Here is a 20,436-nt window from a genome sequence, read left to right as displayed (position 1 = left end):
TCATGTCCGTCTTCTCACGGTCTTACCTGGACAGGCGTATGCAGTGGACACTGCCTTCCCTGCCGCCTCCAGGAAGCAGCGTCCGGAGAAGGTGGCACCTGGTCTTGGGTGGCATGCCTTGGGAAGGCCGAGCAAGGGCGGGCAGCGGGGCTGGTCCACTGAGGGGCCAAGGCAGCTGGCCTTGTTTGCTTGTCCTGTAGTGAGGCTCAGGTGTGAAGAAAGTCTCCCTGCCAGGCCCATGTGGCTCAGACACAGCTGCCTACCCACAGACTGGTGTGTGTGTGTGTGTGTGTGTGTGTGTGTGTAGCTGGGGATTGAACCCAGGGCCTTCTACCTCTGGGCTACACCCACAGCTCTATTTTATTTTTATATGGGAACGGCCTGTGTTTCAGGGAACCTCACTAAGTAGCTGAGGCTGGTCATAGTCCTGTGAGCCTCCTGTCTCAGCCTCCCAGTACTGGGATTACAAGTGTGCACCACTGCGCCCGGCTCCTGGCTGTTGTCGGGTTCAGAGGTAGTCGAGGTAGTCGTGGGTGCCCCTGCTCAAGGCCACTCACCCGGCACCTCTGCTCCTTCCTCTGTGTGGAAAGCCCAGAGGCCCATCTCTGCTCAGGAGCCTTCTGCCCCTTTGGGTCACCCCCTTGCAGGAGCCTCATGACAGCAACCTGGGATAAGGTTGGCCCTTACCGGCACTCAGCTCTGGGTCTACCCATGGTGACCGTCCAGGCCCCACACAGGGCTCAGGACCCAGTGCCAAGGGCTGAGCAGCACCCCTCTGCTGACCAGCCGTCAGCCAGCGCCCTTCCTGAGCCTCTGACCAAGGCCCACGGCTCAGCTGCTTCCGGGTCAGCAAACATGGCCTCAGATCTTCTCGTTAATTTTTTTTAAAGAAATTTATTAAAAAGATAGAAATACGGAAGAAAGTTACAGCCCCATGCCAGAATGGCATGGGGGGTGGTTCAAATGAATGCCCCACCCTTCTCGTTAATTTTTAATACTTAAAACTTCCCACATGTATAGAAGTAGAGGGAAGGGGTGTGGAGAACCGCCACCAGGTTCCGACGTGGCGCGGTGCTGTCCCACCCATGCGCTGGGTAATTGACAGATGCGAGCTGGTCACCAATCTGCCACGGTTACAGGGGCATCTCCAAAAGCTACAGACCCCTTTCTTCAGCACAACCACAGTACTTCTTCACACCTAAAATAATTAGCAATCTTTTCATACCAGCAGACATCGGGGTTTGCGCTCTCCCGATGGCATTAGGACTTTCGATCTCTCTGGGTCAGGACATGCATGGCTCCGTCCAAGGAGTCAGCAAGGTGTTCCCTTTTACACACACACACACACACACACACACACACACACACACACACACACGTTGCTGACAGCTGGGCGTGGAGCTAGCCAGTATTTGCCAGGTCAGGTGGACTTTGGCCTTAGCGCCAGGCTCCATTACTGGGGGCTGTGTTCTTGTCTGAGACCCAGGTCTGCATGTGCCCTGACAGGGCAGCTGTTGTCCCCAGTGCTAAGCTCTCATCCCTGAGGGGCTGCAGCCACAGCTCGGGCAGGACTGCGAGCCTGCAGGGGAGAATCCTTTCCCTGCCTTTTTGGGCATCCAGAGGTTGCTCGTATTTCTTGGCTGGTGACCCCGCGCCACTCCGACCTCTTGCCTCTGTTCAGGTCTTCTTCCCGACTCTGGCCCTCCTACCTGGCTGTGTGTGGCTTTGGTCCACCTGAGTAGTCCAGGGTGCAGTCCTCATCTCGAGATGCCCATTGCACGTGAGCCGACAGCTCCGGGCCCGGGGTGTGGCAGCCGGGGATAGCCATCCTTCCGCCACCTGTGCCACAGCCGCGGCCAAGTGTGAGGTGTGCCCACTTGCTTTGTCTTGCATCCACCGCGGCTCTGCAGTGCGTCCTTGGGTCCGTGCCTACAAGCGGGTTTGTGGGTCTCGGTGACGCACATGTGTTGTGCTGGAATTTGCCAAGGCCCCTCTGTGGGCAGCACCTCTGGGCCTCCCCAGGTTCCCTGCCACAGGGCATGGTACCGAATACTTGGGTTTCTGCCAGCCTGACAGGCGAGGCACGCATCTCATTCCATGTGCCTCTCCGTTTCTCTTCTGACAGCCTCTTTTTAAATGTTAGAAGCCCACTTGCCTGTCTTTCACCATCCTCTCCCCATTTGGTTGATGGTTGGTTTTTTGAAGCTCCTATATTATTTCTGACAGAAATTGTGAGTATTTTCCAGTTTGTCTTTCTGAGGGATGCCTTCCTACTTTCATGTAGAGAAGACTACATGTTTTCTTCTGGTACTTCTGGGCTTAGTTTATTGTATCAAAGCTCACACCTGAAATTATTCTGGCTCATGGTGTCAGGAATGGTCGAATTTTTTCTGTTTTCCCATAGCTATTCAAGTCATCCCAACACCACTTACTAGAACGTGTGCTTGCTCCGGGTCCTGGAGACGCGCCTTAACGATCCAGCGCATGTCCCCACGAGGCTGACGTGCGGATTCCCTGTGGTGCTCAGCGGCTCCTGTCCAGGCTCCACCGCGCATGTCCAACTGCAGGAGCCAGCGGGGGCTCCTCACCAGCCCAGGGCCAGCAACCTCCCTTGTCCTTTAAGGTTTTTTAACTATTTTTCTTTTTTGTGTGTGGTACTGGGGTTCCTGGAAGCCCTTCTACCTCCGGGCCACACTCCCAGACCTATTTTATATTTCTTGAAACAGGGTCTCTTACGCCAGCGCGGTCCTCCTGTCTCCGCCTCCCAAGCGCGGGGATGACAAGCGTGCGCCATCATGCCCGGCAACTATTTTCCTTTATTGTCTTTACAAATGAATTGTATAATGGACTTGTCATCTCTGCAAGAAGGGACCCTTATTTTATTCTCACTGGGACCACACTGAGTTCCTAAGAGAGCTTGGGCCGGGCGTACCAGTCTACGGCGCTGAGCTTCCTGTTCATGCGCCCTTTCGCTCCAGTTGCTTCTCTGTCTTTTAGGAGACTAGTAATACTTTTATTTCATTGTGATTTTTTGGGGGGGTACTGGGAATTGAACTCCAGGGCCATTCTACTTCCAAGAAACGTCCCCCTACCCTTTTTATTTTGTATTTCGAAACAGCATCTCACTAAGTGGCTGAGGCTAGCCTTGAACCTGTGATCTTCCTGTCTCAGACTCCCAAGTCCTGGGGTTACAGGCATGTGTCATTGCACCCAGCTTATTTTGATCTTATAAAAGAACTTTCACTTCAACCAAATAGCTGAGCTGGTGCCTGCTTGCGTGAGTCAAGGCTTCACTGCTTTGTGTGGTGCATAAGCGGCTGCCTCCCTAGCATTTCCTAGATTGTGCTGGTCTCCCCACTGACACTGCGATTCTGTCTAATCCTGGTGTGAAGGCAAGTCGCCTGCCAGCAGACATGGTCCCACCACGCACTCTCATCTGGCCTCAGCCTGCTTGCCGTCCACTGGCTGGGCGCAGGGCCGGCGAGGACACTCTTCACCCTGAACCCCAGCTCTCTCATCGGTGAGAGGGGCTGTAGGACCTGTGTCTGGGGTGTTATGGGTTTGGATACACAATGAACGTAGGACCCGCACCTGCACCGGGCACAGAGGACATCTGGTCCCAGGCCCCCAGATGATCTTCCAGTTGGGGTGATTAGTCCGTAGTGAGGCCAGCTCTGCCTGGACACTGAATGTAAGGCCAGTCAGGTGCAGGGGTTTCCTGGCATCTCGGGTACATGATCCAACTGTGTGTTACTCGGCAGATGTAGGGAGGCCCCGGGCATCCATCGGGGCCCTCATCACCACGTCGTCCTTACGGAGATGGCTCCCGACTCCCTTTACGGGTCTCCCAGTGACCACGCCCTCCTGAGAGTCAGGGTCGTTGTCCACAGTCTCCTAAGGCTTGTGAAACCTCACCAGTCAACATGCTTAACATTGGAGAAACTGAGGCCCAACCTGCCCCTCCCCCATGGACTGCTGTGCCCCTCCGGAGGTGCCTGCCCAGTGGCGTATGCTGCTGGGCAGCCTTTGTGCGGAGGGTGGTCAGGAAGAGGCGGGAATGGTAGGGTACAGGTGGGGCAGCCTGGGCTGGGGACAGGTGCTGGAGCTTATGGTCACTCGTGGTTCACCAGGGAGGGGCCTGGGGCGAGCAGGCCCGAGGGACACGCTTCTCGGGGACCTCCAAGGACACTGCAAGGGCAGCCTCTCGGGAGGGGCCGGGGGAGTAGGAGGCCAGTGGCCAGTGGACACGGCAGTTGGAGTCCAGTGTGGTCTCTGGTGCTGTCGAGACCCCTGAGTGAGGTCTGTACACAACCCTCTGTCGTTCACCACAAGAGGAGCCTGGCGTGCCTGGGGACCTGGCTTCCTCCACGAGTCTGCCCCACGTGGCCACCCTGGGCCGCCCTCCTCGGCAGCTGCAGATGCCTCCTCCAGGCCCACAGACCCTGAGCCCCCGGTTGCTGTGGTGCGGGCCAGTGGCCGCTGGACACAGCCTCGCCAGGCCCCCATGGCTCCTTGGCACTGCCTGGAGCTGTTGAATGCCCCTGGGTGGGATTAGGAGCGGTTTCCTTATAATCTAGAGGCTTTAAGTACCTATTGTCAGGCACTTGCTTTCTGGGGAACAAAAATTACTTGGAAAGAAAAAGAGCTTGGGGTGAATCACTTAAATCTGCAAAATACGTAAACAGTGCTCAATTAAAATGGCACTTACCCCTGCATTAGTCAGCAGCCTGTTCTGGGCGCCCTGCGGCCCTGGGAGCAGTGGGGCGCCCGCTCTCAGCCTTGGTCCGCGTCCTCCTCGTGGGGCATGAGAGAAGTACCGGAGGAAGCAGCCTGGAAAGCCCAGACCAATTTCATTTGAGGAAATTGTCCAGGCGGGCCTGCTTGCTGTCAGCCTCCAGGCTCAGCCATGGAAGGCTGGTGGCGTCCCACCTGCTGTTTGAAAAGACTGCTCTGTTGGACGTGGGGGACTGGGGTCCCTCTGAACAGGGATGGCACAAGCCCACACTTTGAGCCGCCACTCACTGGAGCCTCCTGTGGGCCTGGGGTGGAGCCAAGATGAACACACTTGGATTTGGACATGATCCACTTGAATCCGCGGCTGGGGAAAGCCTAGCTCCTCCCCAGCCATGGGGAGCGTCACAGTAGTCCCTGGGCCTCTGCCCTGGCCTCAGCGCTGGCCTCGGCTGGCCTCTCTGCCCCCCTGGCCTGGTTGGAAGATGGAGAATGAAGGTAGGAGCTGGGTCTCAGAGGAGGGAGGACCGGGAGTCCTTGAAAAGTGGCCAGCTGGCAGGTGGAGAGCGAGGCAGATGCCTGAGAGTGTGCGGCGTGAGGTTGGGAGCCCCCGGCGGGCACCTACTCGGGATAACTGCAGGAAGCTTGGGCTCCTGGGGCTGTGTGACAAAGTCCCACAGGGCCCTGGCTGCAAGCAGTGGAGAGCCAGCCTTGCAGTCGTGAAATCAGCAGGGCAGGCCTCTCTGGGGCCTCTCCCACTTCCAGGGCTGCGCTCGTTGGCTTGTGCCCACCCTCCATCTTCAGCCTGCCTCTCCCTCCTGTCTCTCATGAGACCTGCACTGATTTAGAAAGCACCTCAGTCTTTTCCCCCATGACCCTCCACCTAACTATAGCTTCACAGATGCTCATTACAAAGAGACCGTGTTCTGAGGCCCCATGTCTGCGGGGCCACTCAGACTCACTAAGAGAGGTTGGAGGCGTTGTTCCTGGGGGCCCCAGGGAGGGACCATAGTCACCCTATACCATAGCGCCTCACCCAGAGTTGCCACCTAGAGAGACGTAAAAGATTGTCTAGAGTTGCTGTCAAGTTGTGAACATCCCACCACACAAAACCCAAACATTTGAGAGAGCTGAGTCCCTACCCTGCTCTTTTCTGCCTCCTGTGGATGCTCCCTGCCTCCCTGTGGGTGCTCCCTGCCTCTCTGTGAGTTCTCCCTGCCTTCCCGTGGATGCTCTCTGCCTTCCCATGGGTGCTCCCTGCCTCCCTGTGAGTCCCCCTGCCTCCCCATGGGTGCTCCCTGCCTCCCTGTGGGTGCTCCCTGCCTCTCTGTGACTCCTCCCTGCTTCCCCATGAATCCTCCTTGCCTCCCTGTGGGTGCTCCCTAACCTGTTAGCTGTTGCTGGGGCCGGCCAGGAGGAAGGCCAGTAGCCACAGGGTTCCACACAGAGGGGAAGCGTTCTCTGGGGTCCTGGAGACAGTTGCCCCATGGCTGGGCAGGCATGAACAGACGGGCCGCAGAATGAAGCAGGTCGCCTGGGCAGGCAGCTTTCATGCACAAGGAACAGAAGTGGCAGAAGGAGCCTGCTATGAGGCCTTGGGCTCCAGACACTGGTGCTCCAGAGGCGAGCCCCGCGGAGCTGGCAGGAGGACCACGGCCCTCCAGGCGCCCGCCTGCAGCTCCCAGCCCTGCAAGATGACTCTCCTGGAGCAGAGCCCGTGGCCGCGGTGGTGCCAGGCTGAGCAGGTCTCCTTGCTTGGTAGGACAAGGCCGGAATTCTTTTTTTTTTTTTTTTTTTTTTTTTTTTGGTGGTACTGGGGTTCCTGGAAACCCTTCTACCTCTGGGCTACACTCCCAGACCTATTTTTATACTTTTAAATTTGGAAACAGGGTCTCTTAAGCCAGCACCACTGGCTTCGAACCTGTGTGACCCTCCTGTCTCTACCTCCCAAGCACGGGGATTACAAGCATGCGCCACCATGCCCGGCCAAGCCCGGAATTCTGCCCAGCGAACAGACTGACGCGTCCACTGGAGAAGGGCCCGGAGCCAAAGCCAGGTGGGCTGGTGGCCTGCTGCGGCTGACACTTATTTTCATTCTGAAACTTTTCAGCTGGCTTTCAAAATAATAATTTGAAAAATGATTATAGGTAGTTCAGGCACAAATCCAGCTCTGCTGAGTGGTCCCCTCTACATGACAACCTCCTTCCTGCACACAGCCTGCCCTCCTGTGGCTGGCTCTCCTGCTTGGGGCAGTGTGGACTCCGCCTCCTCAGGAGTCTACCCTACACCCACGGCTGGTCGGCCGGCACCCGCAGACTCTTCCCGTCTCACCCACAGGGCAGGGCAGTGGTGGCCGCTCTCTGAGAGGCTTCCCGCAGAGCCCACAGTGCAGACAGGCCACGCTCTCCAGCACCCATGGCCCTGCGTCCGAGTCCAGACCATCCCTGGCCACCGCCAGAAGTGCTTTTGGCCTGATCAGCCCTGGGCTGGATGCCCTGCAGGCGCCCTGTCTCCCGCCGTCCCTGGTGTCCATGGAGGAGGGAGGAAGGGAAGGAGGAAGGGTCCTTGCCCTTGCTCTGTAAGAGTGCCAGGGAGGGGCCTCCAGGGATGACTCTGAGCCAGGTCAAGACCAAGGCAGGGGCCTCCAGGGTCCACACGCCCGTGTTGTGGGCGCCTTGCAGTGTGCCAAAGTAGGGCCGAGAACATCCCCAGAGGGCTCCGTGACTGTAGTGTCGGAGGGGAGTTTGGTTGCAGGTGACTGACTTGGTGACTTCTCCGGGGTCCTGGAGACTTGGTGTGGACACTCTGCTGGGCTATCCGGTGGCCAGCGTCCTCGCCAGATCCTTGAGGGAGGAACAGGGAGGCAGAAGAGGTCAGTGTGAGATTTAAAGAAGTTGCAGCTCTGAGGATGGAGGGAGAGGTCACACTGGACCACGGGATCCTGGGCAGTTGGACCGCAGAGGCTAAAGAGCACACGGCGAGTTGCTCCGGGCATGATGGCTCCACTTCCCCTCGATATTGAACACGGTTGCCTGGCTGGATCCCAGGACCCATCTGAAAGTTGGCCCCTTCCCCGGACAGCATGCACTGTGGGGCGGGGTGGGGCTTTCCTCGTGCATTTGGTCTGTGAGGTTAGCAGCCACCACTGTCACTAGGAACACACTTGTCCTGTGCGTAGCCCACATTTCTTAGGTACGCTCTCTTGCAATTCCTGGGGCACGTGGCATCATGTTGCAGCTAGAGCATTCTGTCTATTTGTGCTTCGGGCTGGAGTTTGCAGAATATACCCATTCCATACCCTGCACAACTGTCCACCTGAGACAGCCCCCGTCGGCCCCCCTCCAGGCCACAGCCAGTTCTAGGAATGGCTCACGGTCCTCTCCCTGCAGCCCGATGACACTGCTCAACCTGCTGCCTGTCATAATCACCAGGGGAGTGCGGCTGGTGGCAGGGCCCACCCACAGGATAGCCCACCTGCCCCGGGTCCAGCCCGCAGAGGTCGGTCAAGGTGGGAGAGTCACACCTTGGCATAGACCCAGAAATCCCAGGAAGAGTATTTCCAGAGCAGGTGTGAATAAGCAGATAATTTGGCTTTGCACTGGTGTGATTGCACTTTATCCAACACATTCATGTAATTGCCTAGTGCTTCTGACCTTTGTCTTCTTTTTGTCAGTATGAATTGCTGAGTGACTTATTACCTTGGGAGGTCGTGGGAAACACGGAACACAGCAAGTTCACTGTGACTGTCTGAGGCCGTCTTGGCAGGTTTCTGGGTTAGCCTCCCTGTGCCCAAGGCAGCCAGCCAGGGAGGTCTGTGGCTATCTCAGGGAAAACTTTTGGGGTGTGTGTGTGTGTGTGTGTGTGTGTGTGTGTGTGTGTTACACTAGGCACAGAACCCTCCTCCCAGCCCTTTTTATTGAGAAAGAAGATCTTGCTACATTGCTGAGGTTGGCCTTGAACCTGCGATCTTCCTGTCTCAGTTTCCCAATGCTAGGATTACAGACACAGGCTATCACCCCTGGCTTGGGCCGTTTTTGTTAAGTGAGAGGAAAGATAGAAGGATGACTGCCCTTAAATCTACGGCATCTTGGACCTGCAGGTCTTCTGAGGACCTCGTGTATGACTGCCGCCCTGGTGTTCTGGGCGTTTATGTCCACGCTGGCTGGCTGCCCACTGGTGCCCAGAGCAGTCCTACCACGTGGGAGATGAGAGTTTCACGGCACAGGTGGACATTACAGCTCATCTCTGGGCTCCTCATGATACCCAAAGAGCTGAATCCCTGTGTTCGCTTCCTGTGGCTGCTGCAGCCCATGGCCACAAGCAGGTTGCTGAGGGTAGTATTTCTCTTGCAGTTCGGAAGCCCACATACCTGGAGTCAGTTCACAGGGATGATGTCAGGCGTCAGCTGCTCCTGCCAGCAGCCCTAGGACAGCGCGCCTCCCCTCCTCCCTCTAGATGCAAAGGATTGCACTGCAGGCCCAGCTGCATGGTCCAGACTTGGCATCCTTACCCTCGTCACATCTGCAGAGTCTCCTTCACCATGTGACAGGACACAGTCATAGTTCTGAGGGCTAGGGCGTGGACACCCTCAGAGCTGTCATTCAGCTGGCCACAGTAGGGGCAGGACCCTGTGTGGCCCTGTGGGCTGCAGGCCTGGCCTTGGCCCTGACCGTGGGCAGTCCGCATAGCATTCACGTTAGCCTGTGAGGAGACAGGCTCGGTGAGGGCTGGAACCCTCTAGACCAGGCCAGAGGCGAGGCTCAGGCCCAGGACACGGGTCTTCCAAGCAGAGAGAGAAGCCTTGGGAACACCTGCTGACCTCAGCACCTCAAGGGCCCCCGAGCAGTCTGCCTGCTGCGTGTGGCCTCGGCAGCTGGAGCTGAAGCCGCAGCAAATTCAGGAGAACCCCTGACTGCAGATGGCCCCTGGGTGCCTGCTGAACCTCAGGCCAGCCCACAGGGTGCCTGTGTGCATGGTGCTTCCACAGAGGGGCCGCAGGCCAGCGACCCCAGCCCTCCATGAGGCTCTGCCAGACCCCAAGCCCCTGAGCACATGTTCTAGGTCTTTTCAGAGCCCAACTCCTTCTGCTTGAACCAGGGGCACAGGAAGCGCTCTATCCCTTTTAGGGAGGGCCCGTAGCTAGTAGGATCTGGGCAGCAAGAGTAAGATAGAACGTTGGCCCCCTTTTGCCCACCCCAGAGACAAGGACCCCTCTCTAGACACCCCCTGAAGCCCTGCGCCCCACACCTGCTCCCACGGGTCTGCCTCACTCCTGGGCTGGGGGTGGGGTCTTCCTGAGGTCAAGCCCTGCAGAGGCAGCTTCAGGCGGAGCTCTGCAGGGGTCTTGGTGGTCTGCACGGGACCTGGCTGGGTTTGTGCCAGAGCCAGGTTTGGCAGGGGTAGCGGGCTCTGAGATGTGGAGACTCCATCGTGGCCATGGACCTTTGTGCTTCTGCATCGCGCCAGGAGCTCAGCCTCTCCTGGCTCGCCACCCACCTGTGGGCAAAGTGCTGTGTGCAGGGCTGCTGCGGCATGGTGTTGCCTTGGGAACCACCCCCGTGTCTGATGAGAGTTGCTGTCTCTAAATGATGGGGAATATTTAGGGCTTGGGGACCGAGAAAAGTCTCCACCACTGTGTCCAGAACCCCAAAGACCAGCATCACCGGGCAGGCGGACACCACAATATAGGGCCGGATCCTCGGCACGAATGTCAGCCTGTGGTAATGCCATGGAAACCACAACCGCAAGCGGCCGCCCATGCTCCTATTCACCCGCGGGACTGCTTTCATCTGCTGGGCCCGCTTCCAGCTCTGCCTGTAGCGGGGAGATTGCACCCTTGACCCCAAGTAGCAAAGCTTAGCACCCTGGCTTGGTATGTAAATTGTCGCACATCGTCATATCCACGCGGGGTGCTGCTAGACACCACAGCGGGGACCTGGCGGCTCTAACACTGTGGTGAACATCTTCAGACGCAGTCTCAGGGCATTCCCGGGAGGGACGCGGTGGGCTCTTCATTGGTGGAGCTTTGTCCTGAGGCTGATGCTGCTGGGATGGCTGCTCAGCTCCCGGCCGCCTGCTTTTTGGTGAGCCACCTGGATGTGTCTCACCCACCATGAGTTCCAGAACTGTCCTCTCCCCCGGTCCCCTGGGCTCCTGCTCCCTGCAGACCTGGAAACCACAGGTGGTACGTACCATAGAGGTACGGGGATGTTAGCTCTGAGGCTGAAATTTTGTGGCTCAGCTCCCAGTTTCCCTTTGGAGATCTTGTCCCTGATCCCGGTGGATGCTCCTTGGCCAGGAAACCCTGCGCACCTCTCCCAGTCACGCCTGCCACTCTCCCCTCTCCAGTCCTCTCCGGAGAGCAGTTGGCGGTGTGGCAGCGATGTCGGTGTCGCTGGTTCACACTAACAGTTCAGTGCTGGGAGAGGGCTGCGCCTTAGGGCTGTGCGGGGCACTGTCGTCACGGAGGGCCCTGCTGTGGTGGCCGTGACGGCCCTGTGGCTGGCGAGGGCTCCCTGGGTGCAGGGCTCAGCTACATGGATTCCTCTGCAAACCCCAACAGTCCTCTGAGCCACGTGCTGAGCTGGGCTCCAGGAGGGGAGTCCTGGGGCTCAGGAAAGCCTGGGCACCTGCTCAGGGCATGGCGGCGAGGGGCCTGGGCACCCGTGAGGGGCACCCCCCACAGGCCGGCCCTGCGTGCAGCTTGGGCTCATGCCTGGGTGCTCCTTGCTTGCCCTCTGTTTGCAGAAGGTGCTGGTCACCGCCTTGACCCACTGCCGGCGGGAAGTCCTGGTGCTTCCGTTGCCTTGAGGGAGAGGGGCTGTGGGGCTCCAGGCTCTTGGCATCCTCCCGAGAGCCGTTCGGCCCACAGGTGTGCATCGTGCAGAAGCGGGACACGGAGAAGATGTATGCCATGAAATACATGAACAAGCAGCAGTGCATCGAGCGTGACGAGGTGCGCAACGTGTTCCGGGAGCTGGAGATCCTGCAGGAGATCGAGCACGTCTTCCTCGTGAACCTCTGGTGAGGCCCCGAGGGACTTGGCCTGCAGCGCCTCCTGCCAGGCCGCCTCCTGGAGCTCCCACCCGCGGCCCAGCAGCCTCTCCCCTGGCCACCTGGAAGCCCAGGCTGTGACGGGCTGTGACGGGCTGTGCCTCCATGGGGCCCCTGGCACGGTCTAGTTTAGGGGCTGAGCTTGCAAACAGTGAGTACCAAGACCAGCTCCAGGGCACAGGCGGCTGCAGGCACAGGAGGCCCAGCTTCCTCGCTGGGAATCCTCCCTAGTGCAGGCGTCCTTCCTGCCCGCCTCCCACTGTGGGCTCCACGCTCTGCGACGTGTGCCCACTGAACCTGCCTCTGCCACGCGGTGGCTAAGGAGGGAGGCCCTGGTCGGACCTCATCCTCACACCGGGTGTTGCTCCGGGCTCAGCAGGGAGGAGGGCACTGTCGGAGCGGCCCGGCCTGCCGTCCTGCGGGAGCGCGAGGCACCAAGGCTGCTCACAGAGAAGGGGCCCTTGGATTCCCCTCTTCTGGGGCCTCGGGCTGGCCCCACGCTGGCCCTCCTGGGCTGTCTCTGAGAGGCCATGTGGCCTCATGTCAGGCCATGGGCTGTGGGTTGGATCCTGTCTCCTGCCATGGGTGACATCCTAACTTCTCTGTTCCCAGCCTCACTGTGGATGGGGGACTGGCCCTGTGCTGCCGTGTGCAGCGTCCATGTGCAAAGCGCTCTCTGGTCAGGGGCTGGGTGTTGTCAGCACAGTTTCTATGCTGCTCCCCATCCTGCAGGCCAGCTGGTGGGCGTCTCTGCTGTCCAGGGTCATGGAGGGCGCAGCCACCTGCTCTGGTGCCTGCTCTCCATGGCCCAGGGACCCTCCTGGAGCCCAGCGCCCTGGATCCCCCTGCTCTGTAGCTTTTTCCCAGTGTCCCCTCTCGAAGCCCCCTTCCCCAGACCCTTAGCCCTCCACTGAGATGAAGACAGGGTGGCTTGTGGAAGGAAGATAGAGGGATATCACATAAAAGTGAATTTTGTGTGACGTTCTTCTATAAAAACCTATCATTAAGAGCCAGTCGTGGTGGCACATGCTTGTAATCCCAGAATTTGGGAGGCTGAGACCGGAGGATCATGGTTTGCGGACAGCCTCAGCTACTTAGGCCCTCCGCAACTTAGTGAGACCCTGTTTCAAAATAAAGAAAAAAAAATAGGGCAGGGTAGGTGTAGCTACCTAGGTATAGGTAGCTACAGGGTAAGTATACCTACCTACTTAGGTATACCTACCTATACCTAGATAGCTGCAGGGTAGGTATACCTACCTATAGGTGTAGCTCAGAGGTCGAATGCACATGGGTTCCATCCCCAGACCCGCAAAAAATAAATAAATAATAAAGTAAAAGCCTGTCATTGAAAGTTACCTCTGAGAGCTCAAGAGGAAATGGCAAAGTGGTCTGCCACCATCACTACCACCATTACTGCCATGACCACCACCGTTATCACCATCACCACCATAACTATACGATCAACACCATCACCATCATCACCACCGCCATCACTGATGACATCACCGCCATCGCCGTTGTCTTCGCCGTTGTCTTTGTGGTGCTGCCACGGTGGCTGGTCATTCAATACCAGCACTTTTCTCAGCGCTGCGCCAGGCATTTCACCGGCACTGTCTTGCTTTTTTCTTGAACGATCGTCCAAGGCAGCTATTTTTATCTCCATTGTACAGAAGAAACCAGGGCAGCCTGAAAAACCCAGGAATGGGTGCTGTGTTGCTTCTCCAGTTTGAACGCCGACTGGCGTCTGAGCTCAGCTAGCCACCACCAGGGCAGGCTGCTGTGGCCCCCGGGGGCTCGGCTCCAGCAGCCCTGATCAGAGGCAGTCAGTGCGCTGGCAGCTCTCTGGTGGCCGTGGGGTGGGACTGTGGTCCTCGGCAGGGGTGATGTCAGGGATGGCGGGAGCTGCGGCTCTGGCTCCCCAGCCATGCACACGCCAGGCCCTCCCTCGGTGCCACAGGTACTCCTTCCAGGACGAGGAGGACATGTTCATGGTGGTGGACCTGCTCCTGGGTGGGGACCTGCGCTACCACCTGCAGCAGAACGTCCAGTTCTCCGAGGACACGGTGAGACTGTACATCTGTGAGATGGCACTGGCCCTCGACTACCTGCGGAGCCAGCACATCATCCACAGGTGTGATGGGGGGGCGCCCGCCCGGGGCAGGTGGGGCAGGACCCGGGGCACCCGCGCCCCAGCAGAGCCTGGTCTGGCTCCTCAACCCTGTAGTGCTTGCCCGGTGTCCACCTGGGAGTTGACCCTGTCCAAGCGCAGGCTGGGCACAGAAGGCCACTCAAGCTCATGGATGGACCCCAGGAGCTGGCTGCATGGTGGTGGCCACTCCCTGGTCTCTGACCGCAGTCTTCCTGCTGCTATGGAGCAGGAGCCCATTTGCCCACCTACCTTGTCCTGGGGGAATCCAACTGACTCTGACACTGGCGTAAAGCAGGTGAAACTAGGCTGAAATCCTGCAGCCACCCAGCCAAACGAGAAGATCCATGAGGTGGGCAGTAGAGTCTAACCGGACCTCTGGCCTCGTGGCCTCTGTCTTCTGACCATGAGTCAGGAACCCGACAGTCAGACGTCTGGCTATGCCTAGAAGTCAGGGCCAGCCAAGGACCAGCCCAGGTTATAGACGGCCAGGCCCGAGCCAGTGCTTCTGCACGGCCCCGTGCAGAGTGGCCAGCGTGGGCCAGGTGAGGAGGACCCGCACTTGTCCTCTGGGGACTTCAGGCTGCAGACACCCCGGTCTGGACTTAGATGGGGTGCTGTGGCTCCCCAGAGAGGCTTCCTGGTGCTCTGAGCATGGTGCCGGGAGAGGGGCCCGTTCCTCCTCACCTGGACTGCTGGGGTGCAGCACTGCCCCAAGGCCCAAGCCAGTCCTTGGCCTCAGGTGGTGGGCATCTTGGCATCGCGGACTCTGCCAGGGACTCGGGGCAGGAGTGGCTGGGTTCAGGACTTTCTCCGCCCTCTGCCCTTCTAGGGATGTTAAGCCAGACAACATCCTGCTGGACGAGCAAGGTGAGGAGAGCCCGGAAGCCACGGGGAGTGGGTGGCTGCCCTGCAAAGGCACGCCTCGGCCCCGTCACTCCGTCAACTCTCCTCGCAGGGCACGCACATCTGACTGACTTCAACATCGCCACCATCATAAAGGACGGGGAGAGGGCGACGGCGCTCGCTGGCACCAAGCCGTACATGGGTAAGCCAGGCGCCAGTCCCTACTCCTCCTGCGGGTGGCAGGGCCGGGAGCCAGCAAAGCCACGGCAGCGGTGATGGGGCGGCGGTGGGCAGTGCTCTCTGCTGTGTGCGGAGGGGTCCCGGGATGTGCGTGCGAGTCACGGAGGGTAGGAGGGGCTGCCCCACACAGGAGGGTGGGCTGGCTACATGCAGACGCTCTCTGCGGGGGTTGTTCCAGAGGGAGCTGGCTCCCCCAGGTGAGAGCGGGCGGGACCTCATTAGCGGGGGAGGCAGCCTGTTCCTGAGGCCTGGCCGCGAGGTGCCCAGTGCCAGGGCGACCATGTCAGCACGGCTCAGCCACTCCTCTCTGTCGCAAAGCTCCAGAGATCTTCCACTCTTTCCTCAACGGTGGGACCGGCTACTCCTTTGAAGTGGACTGGTGGTCCATGGGGGTGATGGCCTACGAGCTGCTGCGAGGATGGGTAGGTGTCCTGTGGCCACTGAGAGCCCCAGACCCCGGCCAGCTGCTCCCTGCCTGGGTGGCTCAAGAGTGGGGGAGGGGTGAGGCTGCCCCCCACCCCGTCCTCAGGGAGGACTCTGACACTGAAGAAGGGGCTTCCCGGGGGTGGTGTGTGGGGCCGGCACCTGGCTCCAGCAGGGGGCGCCTCCTCGTAACCTCGGCAGGCAGGACGCCCATGGGTCCCTGGGCACATGGCCAGCCAGCCTGGGCCTGGAGGCTGGGCGTTGCTTAGGCCTATGCTGCCCTCCGGAGCACTGCCTGTCCTGGGGTGGGGGCGGGGACGCCCCGTACAGCGCCTCCTGCCCACAGAGACCCTACAGTGTCCACTCGCGTGGCGCCCTGGGGTGGGGGTGGGCATGCCCATTCTGGGCGTGGGCTAGGATGCCCGGTGCAGCGCCTCCTGCCCGCAGAGGCCCTACGACATCCACTCGAGCAACGCCGTGGAGTCGCTGGTCCAGCTTTTCAGCACCATGAGCGTGCAGTACGCGCCCACGTGGTCCAAAGAGATGGTGGCCCTGCTGCGGAAGGTGAGCCTCCCCGGCCCCCAGGGCGCCACCGCACTCCTCCTCCTTCCTCGTGCCGGGCCGGGCCTCCCCGGGCAGCCACTCTGGGCCCCGTGGGCACGGGGAGTCTGTGTGGTGGGCATCCCGCGTGGGCTGTCTTACCCTGTGAGCCCTGGTCTGTCCAACCCTGGCAGCGGCCTGCGTGCGGTGACCACCAGCCATCACCCCACGGAGATGCTTGGTGCCAGGCCACTGTTTCCCGCGTGGGACCACTGTGCGCCAGGCGGGGCTCAGCCCGCACTGCTCCCTGGAGGTGTGCGCAGCTGGCTGCCCTCCCCAGGAGCCAGCCCAGAAGCCACCGGTGCACCTCCCCTGTGCTCTGTCCACTGCAGCTGAGGGGACATCAGCCCTCAGGGACACAGGGCTGTGGCGCTGCTGTCGGCAGTGCCTCCCATCCAGGGATGGACCCCACACCACTCCTCGCTCAGAGAACCATTTTCAAACACGTGGCTGCTCTGTCCACAGGGGCTGTCTGAGAGCCACGCCTGGGTGAGGACGGGGTGTGCAGAGACTCTATGTACAGGGCCTGCTGGGCCCTTGGCGGGACAGGAGGTGCCCAGCTGGAACGGCCCAGCTGCCCTGGTCTGGGCCTGCAGTCTACACTGTGGTGGGAGTGCTTTGGTCAGTTACTGTCCACTAGCTATGTGCCTCGGCTGCCACCTGCTGGTGCATCCTGGCAGAGCGTCCCTGCAGGGCCAGTCCTCCAGATCACATGTTAGCTTTGACCACAGTGCTCTGCCGGCCCTGTTTCTTTGCCCGAAATCAGCGGTGCCTTCTTTGCGTGCCCCTTGAGGTCTTGAATTTCCGCCTTGCCTGGGACAGGCTCTTCTGTGGAGTGAGGCCAAGGCCTGGCCTGGCCCACTGCCTCTCTGATGTAGGGCCTGTTGCAGCTTCTCACCGTGAACCCTGAGCACCGGCTCTCCAGCCTCCAGGACATGCAGGCGGCCCCGTCACTCGCCAGTGTGCTTTGGGATGACCTGATTGAGAAGAAGGTGGAGCCAGGCTTCGTGCCCAACGTAAGCGGTGTGCCCAGGTGGGCAGCTCAAGGGCCAGGGGGGCAGCAGCCACGGGCCGGGCTTAGCGCCCTGTTCCTCCACAGAAAGGCCGCCTGCACTGCGACCCCACCTTTGAGCTGGAGGAGATGATCCTGGAGTCGAGGCCTCTGCACAAGAAGAAGAAGCGGCTGGCCAAGAACAAGTCCCGTGACAGCAGCAGAGACAGCTCCCAGTCAGTGAGTGCGGGCTGGGCCCGGGTCCCTCTACCCACGCACGGTGTGCACAGCTCCTGGCCATCCTGTGGGGAGGGGCCTGCTGCTCTCCTGCGAGCACGAGGAGCCTCCTGTAGGTTCAGTGTCACGGGGAGTCGGGGGTAAGGGTCTCTTGGGTGCCACACCCTTGCCAAGCTTGAGAGGGCCTTCCCCTATAGCTTGGTGGAGATTGCGGGCAGCAGGCCTTCTCTGAAGCACTCCTAGGGGGGCCACGCTCCGGCTGCTGGAGCCCAGGGTCCTACAATGACTGCCACAGGCAGCGAGCTCCTCTGGCAGCCTGAAGGGTCTTTTGCTGACCATGCTATGGTCAGCATGGGACGCCATCCTCAGAGACCACCGGGGCCACACACCTGCCTTGGCTTACTCAGCCTTCTGTCCACAGGAGAACGATTACCTTCAGGACTGCCTGGATGCAATCCAGCAAGACTTTGTGATTTTTAACAGAGAAAAGTGAGTGCTATGGGAGGGGGAAGAGAGGGGGAAATTGGCCAAGGTATCCTTGCCTGTGCCCAGAGACCCCACACCCCTTGGCATCACTGACTGGGATGCCAGACCCCAACATTCTTTGGGACGGACAGCCATGACCACAGAGGAGAGGGGCAGGAGGCCCCTGTTTGGGCACAACTCACCGACAGGACAAGACAGAACACAAGTATCAGTGGGAGTGGAGGGAAGAAGCCCACATGGTGGGGCCCAAGGCACAAGCATGCCTGCTGAGACAGGGAGGGCTTCCTGGGGGAGGTGGCTCTGCACTAGGCTGGGAAGGGTGTGCAAGATGAGGTGGGGCTGGTCCAGGACTCTGGCCACCCGGGGGGTCAGAAAACAGGGCAATGAGCCAGGCGTGGTGGTACATGCTTGTAATCCCAGTACTTGGGAGGCTGAGCTATGAGGATTGCAGGTTCACAGCGAGCCTCAGCTACTGAACGAGGCTCTCTGCAACTTAGTGAGACCCTATTTCAAAATAAAATTGGGTTGGGAGTTTAGCTCAGAGGTAGAATGCCCCTGGGTTCAATCCTCAGTTGCACAGAAAGAAAGAAAGAAAGAAAGAAAGAAAGAAAGAAAGAAAGAAAGAAAGAAAGAAAGAAAGAAAGAAAGAAACAAAGAGTGGAAGGAAGGAAGGAAGGAAAGAAGGATGGATGGATGGATGGGTGGACAGTGGTGAATGGGCTTGGCCCTGTACTTTGGAAAGCCTCATTCCAAAGTTGCTGAGCCCTGGGAGGGGCGCTGAGCTAGGCCTCCCTTCAGCTCTGGCTGGACATGAACCGGGACTCACCGGCCTGCAACTGCCACCCCCAGAGTACCCCACAGTCAGGCAGAGCCACCTCCTCGTGCCCTAGGGCTCCTGTTCACTCCCAGGCCTCCCGTGCCCCGCTGTGCTGGAGCAGGGCGACCGTCCAGGAGCCTGCCTCCTCCCGAGGAACACAGCCCATAATCCCTGGGACAGCCGTGGGGCTGCCAGTGAGGCACAGCTACACGAGGTCCCCTCCTGGCCTGCTTAGAGAGGAATGTCTCCTGACATTTGGAGTTGATGTAATGCATCACAAGGGTTGTAATCTCATTAGTGGATAAATCCACCGTGATGATTTATTGGGTGACAACCTAGACAGGTGTGTCTGAAGGTGAGTCCCTGGGGCTGTGGCCTCAGAGACTCCGTGTTTTCAAAGCCCCTTGCTTGCTCTCTTGCTTTCGAAATTCACTGTGCATTTGGCTGAATGCAGACACCAATAGTAATGGAGTTTGGAAACTGCTATTTTGAGATTTCTTCTGCCAGCTTAATCATCTTTAAATTTGGCCTCACACAAAGTTTCAGAACACGGACACAATTCCAATAAATTCTTCGCCAGAATATTACATGTGTGGCCTCTACCCCATATCCCTGTGGAGTCCCCTTCGCCCTCTGAAATCTCCTGAACACAGGCTCTACCATCCACTTTTCTACCACATTCTGGCTCTTCCAACTTCCTCTCACAAACCAGTTCCAACGACTCAAAAAACACATGGTCAGGCTTAGATACAGCAGTGACCTCACTCCTGGTACCAATTTCTGTCTCGGCCATCATCCTCACTGCTGTAATAAAAAACAACTGTCCACAACACCTAGAGGAAGGCTTATTGGCTAGAGGAAGGTTTATTGGTTCTAGAGATTTCAGAGGTTCAGTCCGTGTCAGGCTGGGTCTGTGGAGCTCAGGGCATGTCGGTAGGTAGGAAGTCAAGAGGGAGAAAGCAAGTGCTCTGCTCTCGTCTCTCGGACACCAGGAACAAGAGCGGGGCTGGGGGAGGGACTATATGTAACCCCAAGCCACATCCGCATGGATTCCTCCCTCAGCAGCCAAGCCCTGTAGCCATTGTGGCCGTGTAGTTTCCATGAGGGATGGAGAATATTCTGACTTCAAGCCACAATACCTCCCCAGGCTGAAGAGGAGCCAGGACCTCGCAAGCGAGTCTCTTCCGGCCCCTGAGACCACGGATGTGATGGATCCCACAGCAGACAGCGAGGTGGAGCCTGCGTGGGGCTCTACCTGCCCCTCAGCTGAGAGCAGCTAGGCTGCCAGGCAGTGCATGAGGGTGGTTAACCTCCAGAGGGAGGAGACGGAGGGCAAAGGGTCTGACCCAGGCCTGTCCTCGAGGCTGTCAGTGTGGCCAAGACTGGCGAGAGCCTGGGGTGCTTGCCCAGGGTGGCCGTTGGGCAAGGAGGGCGCTGTCACCTGGGCCCTATTACCTGTGGTGCGGAGCGAGGCACTTGGGCTGCACACCCTGGCCACCCCTCTGGCTGCTGGCTGGCAGGTCATTGGACACTGGGGCAGTGTGATGAGGCGAGAGGCCTCAGCCCTCTGGTCCCTCCTGGACTCAGCCTGCCATGGCCACCCAGTGTCACGAGCCCACAGCTGGGGAGTGCCCTGGTTTTGCTCCTTTCTTGTACATTAAGGGTGGGGGGGGGAGTGGGGGGGAAGGCAGATGTTTTCTAGATATACATGGTTCCAGCAATTTCTGCTGTGTTTCTGTATAGTTTTCACCTCTGAGAATTACAGTACAGTGGTAACTCCTCTGTCCAGCGTGTCTGGCATGTCTGGAGCAGTGGTCCTTCATGGGGAAGCCTGCCTGAACTGGGCAGCCAGGGTGGTGGGCGGGT

At 59.1% G+C, this 20,436-nt stretch overlaps 1 protein-coding gene across 1 annotated transcript in view; it reads left to right on the top strand.

The window, feature by feature from the left end:
- STK32C (serine/threonine kinase 32C) overlaps positions 1-19,850 on the top strand; it is a gene marked incomplete at both ends in the record, with an annotated part of 69,058 nt that extends 49,208 nt beyond the window's left edge. Inside the window, 10 exons of the mRNA XM_080694886.1 lie at positions 11,603-11,754; positions 13,742-13,915; positions 14,763-14,800; positions 14,889-14,978; positions 15,335-15,438; positions 15,887-16,003; positions 16,930-17,055; positions 17,139-17,270; positions 17,689-17,756; positions 19,718-19,850. Coding sequence (XP_080551012.1) covers positions 11,603-11,754; positions 13,742-13,915; positions 14,763-14,800; positions 14,889-14,978; positions 15,335-15,438; positions 15,887-16,003; positions 16,930-17,055; positions 17,139-17,270; positions 17,689-17,756; positions 19,718-19,850 — 1,134 coding nt within the window. The remainder of the gene's footprint in view (positions 1-11,602; positions 11,755-13,741; positions 13,916-14,762; positions 14,801-14,888; positions 14,979-15,334; positions 15,439-15,886; positions 16,004-16,929; positions 17,056-17,138; positions 17,271-17,688; positions 17,757-19,717) is intronic.
- Positions 19,851-20,436: the final 586 nt, after the last annotated feature.

This window comes from Muscardinus avellanarius (genome assembly GCF_963383645.1).
Source record: "Muscardinus avellanarius genome assembly, chromosome: 4".
Lineage (NCBI taxonomy): Eukaryota > Metazoa > Chordata > Mammalia > Rodentia > Gliridae > Muscardinus > Muscardinus avellanarius.
Note: the sequence above shows the minus strand (reverse complement) of the source record. Positions and strands in the feature narration are given on the sequence as shown.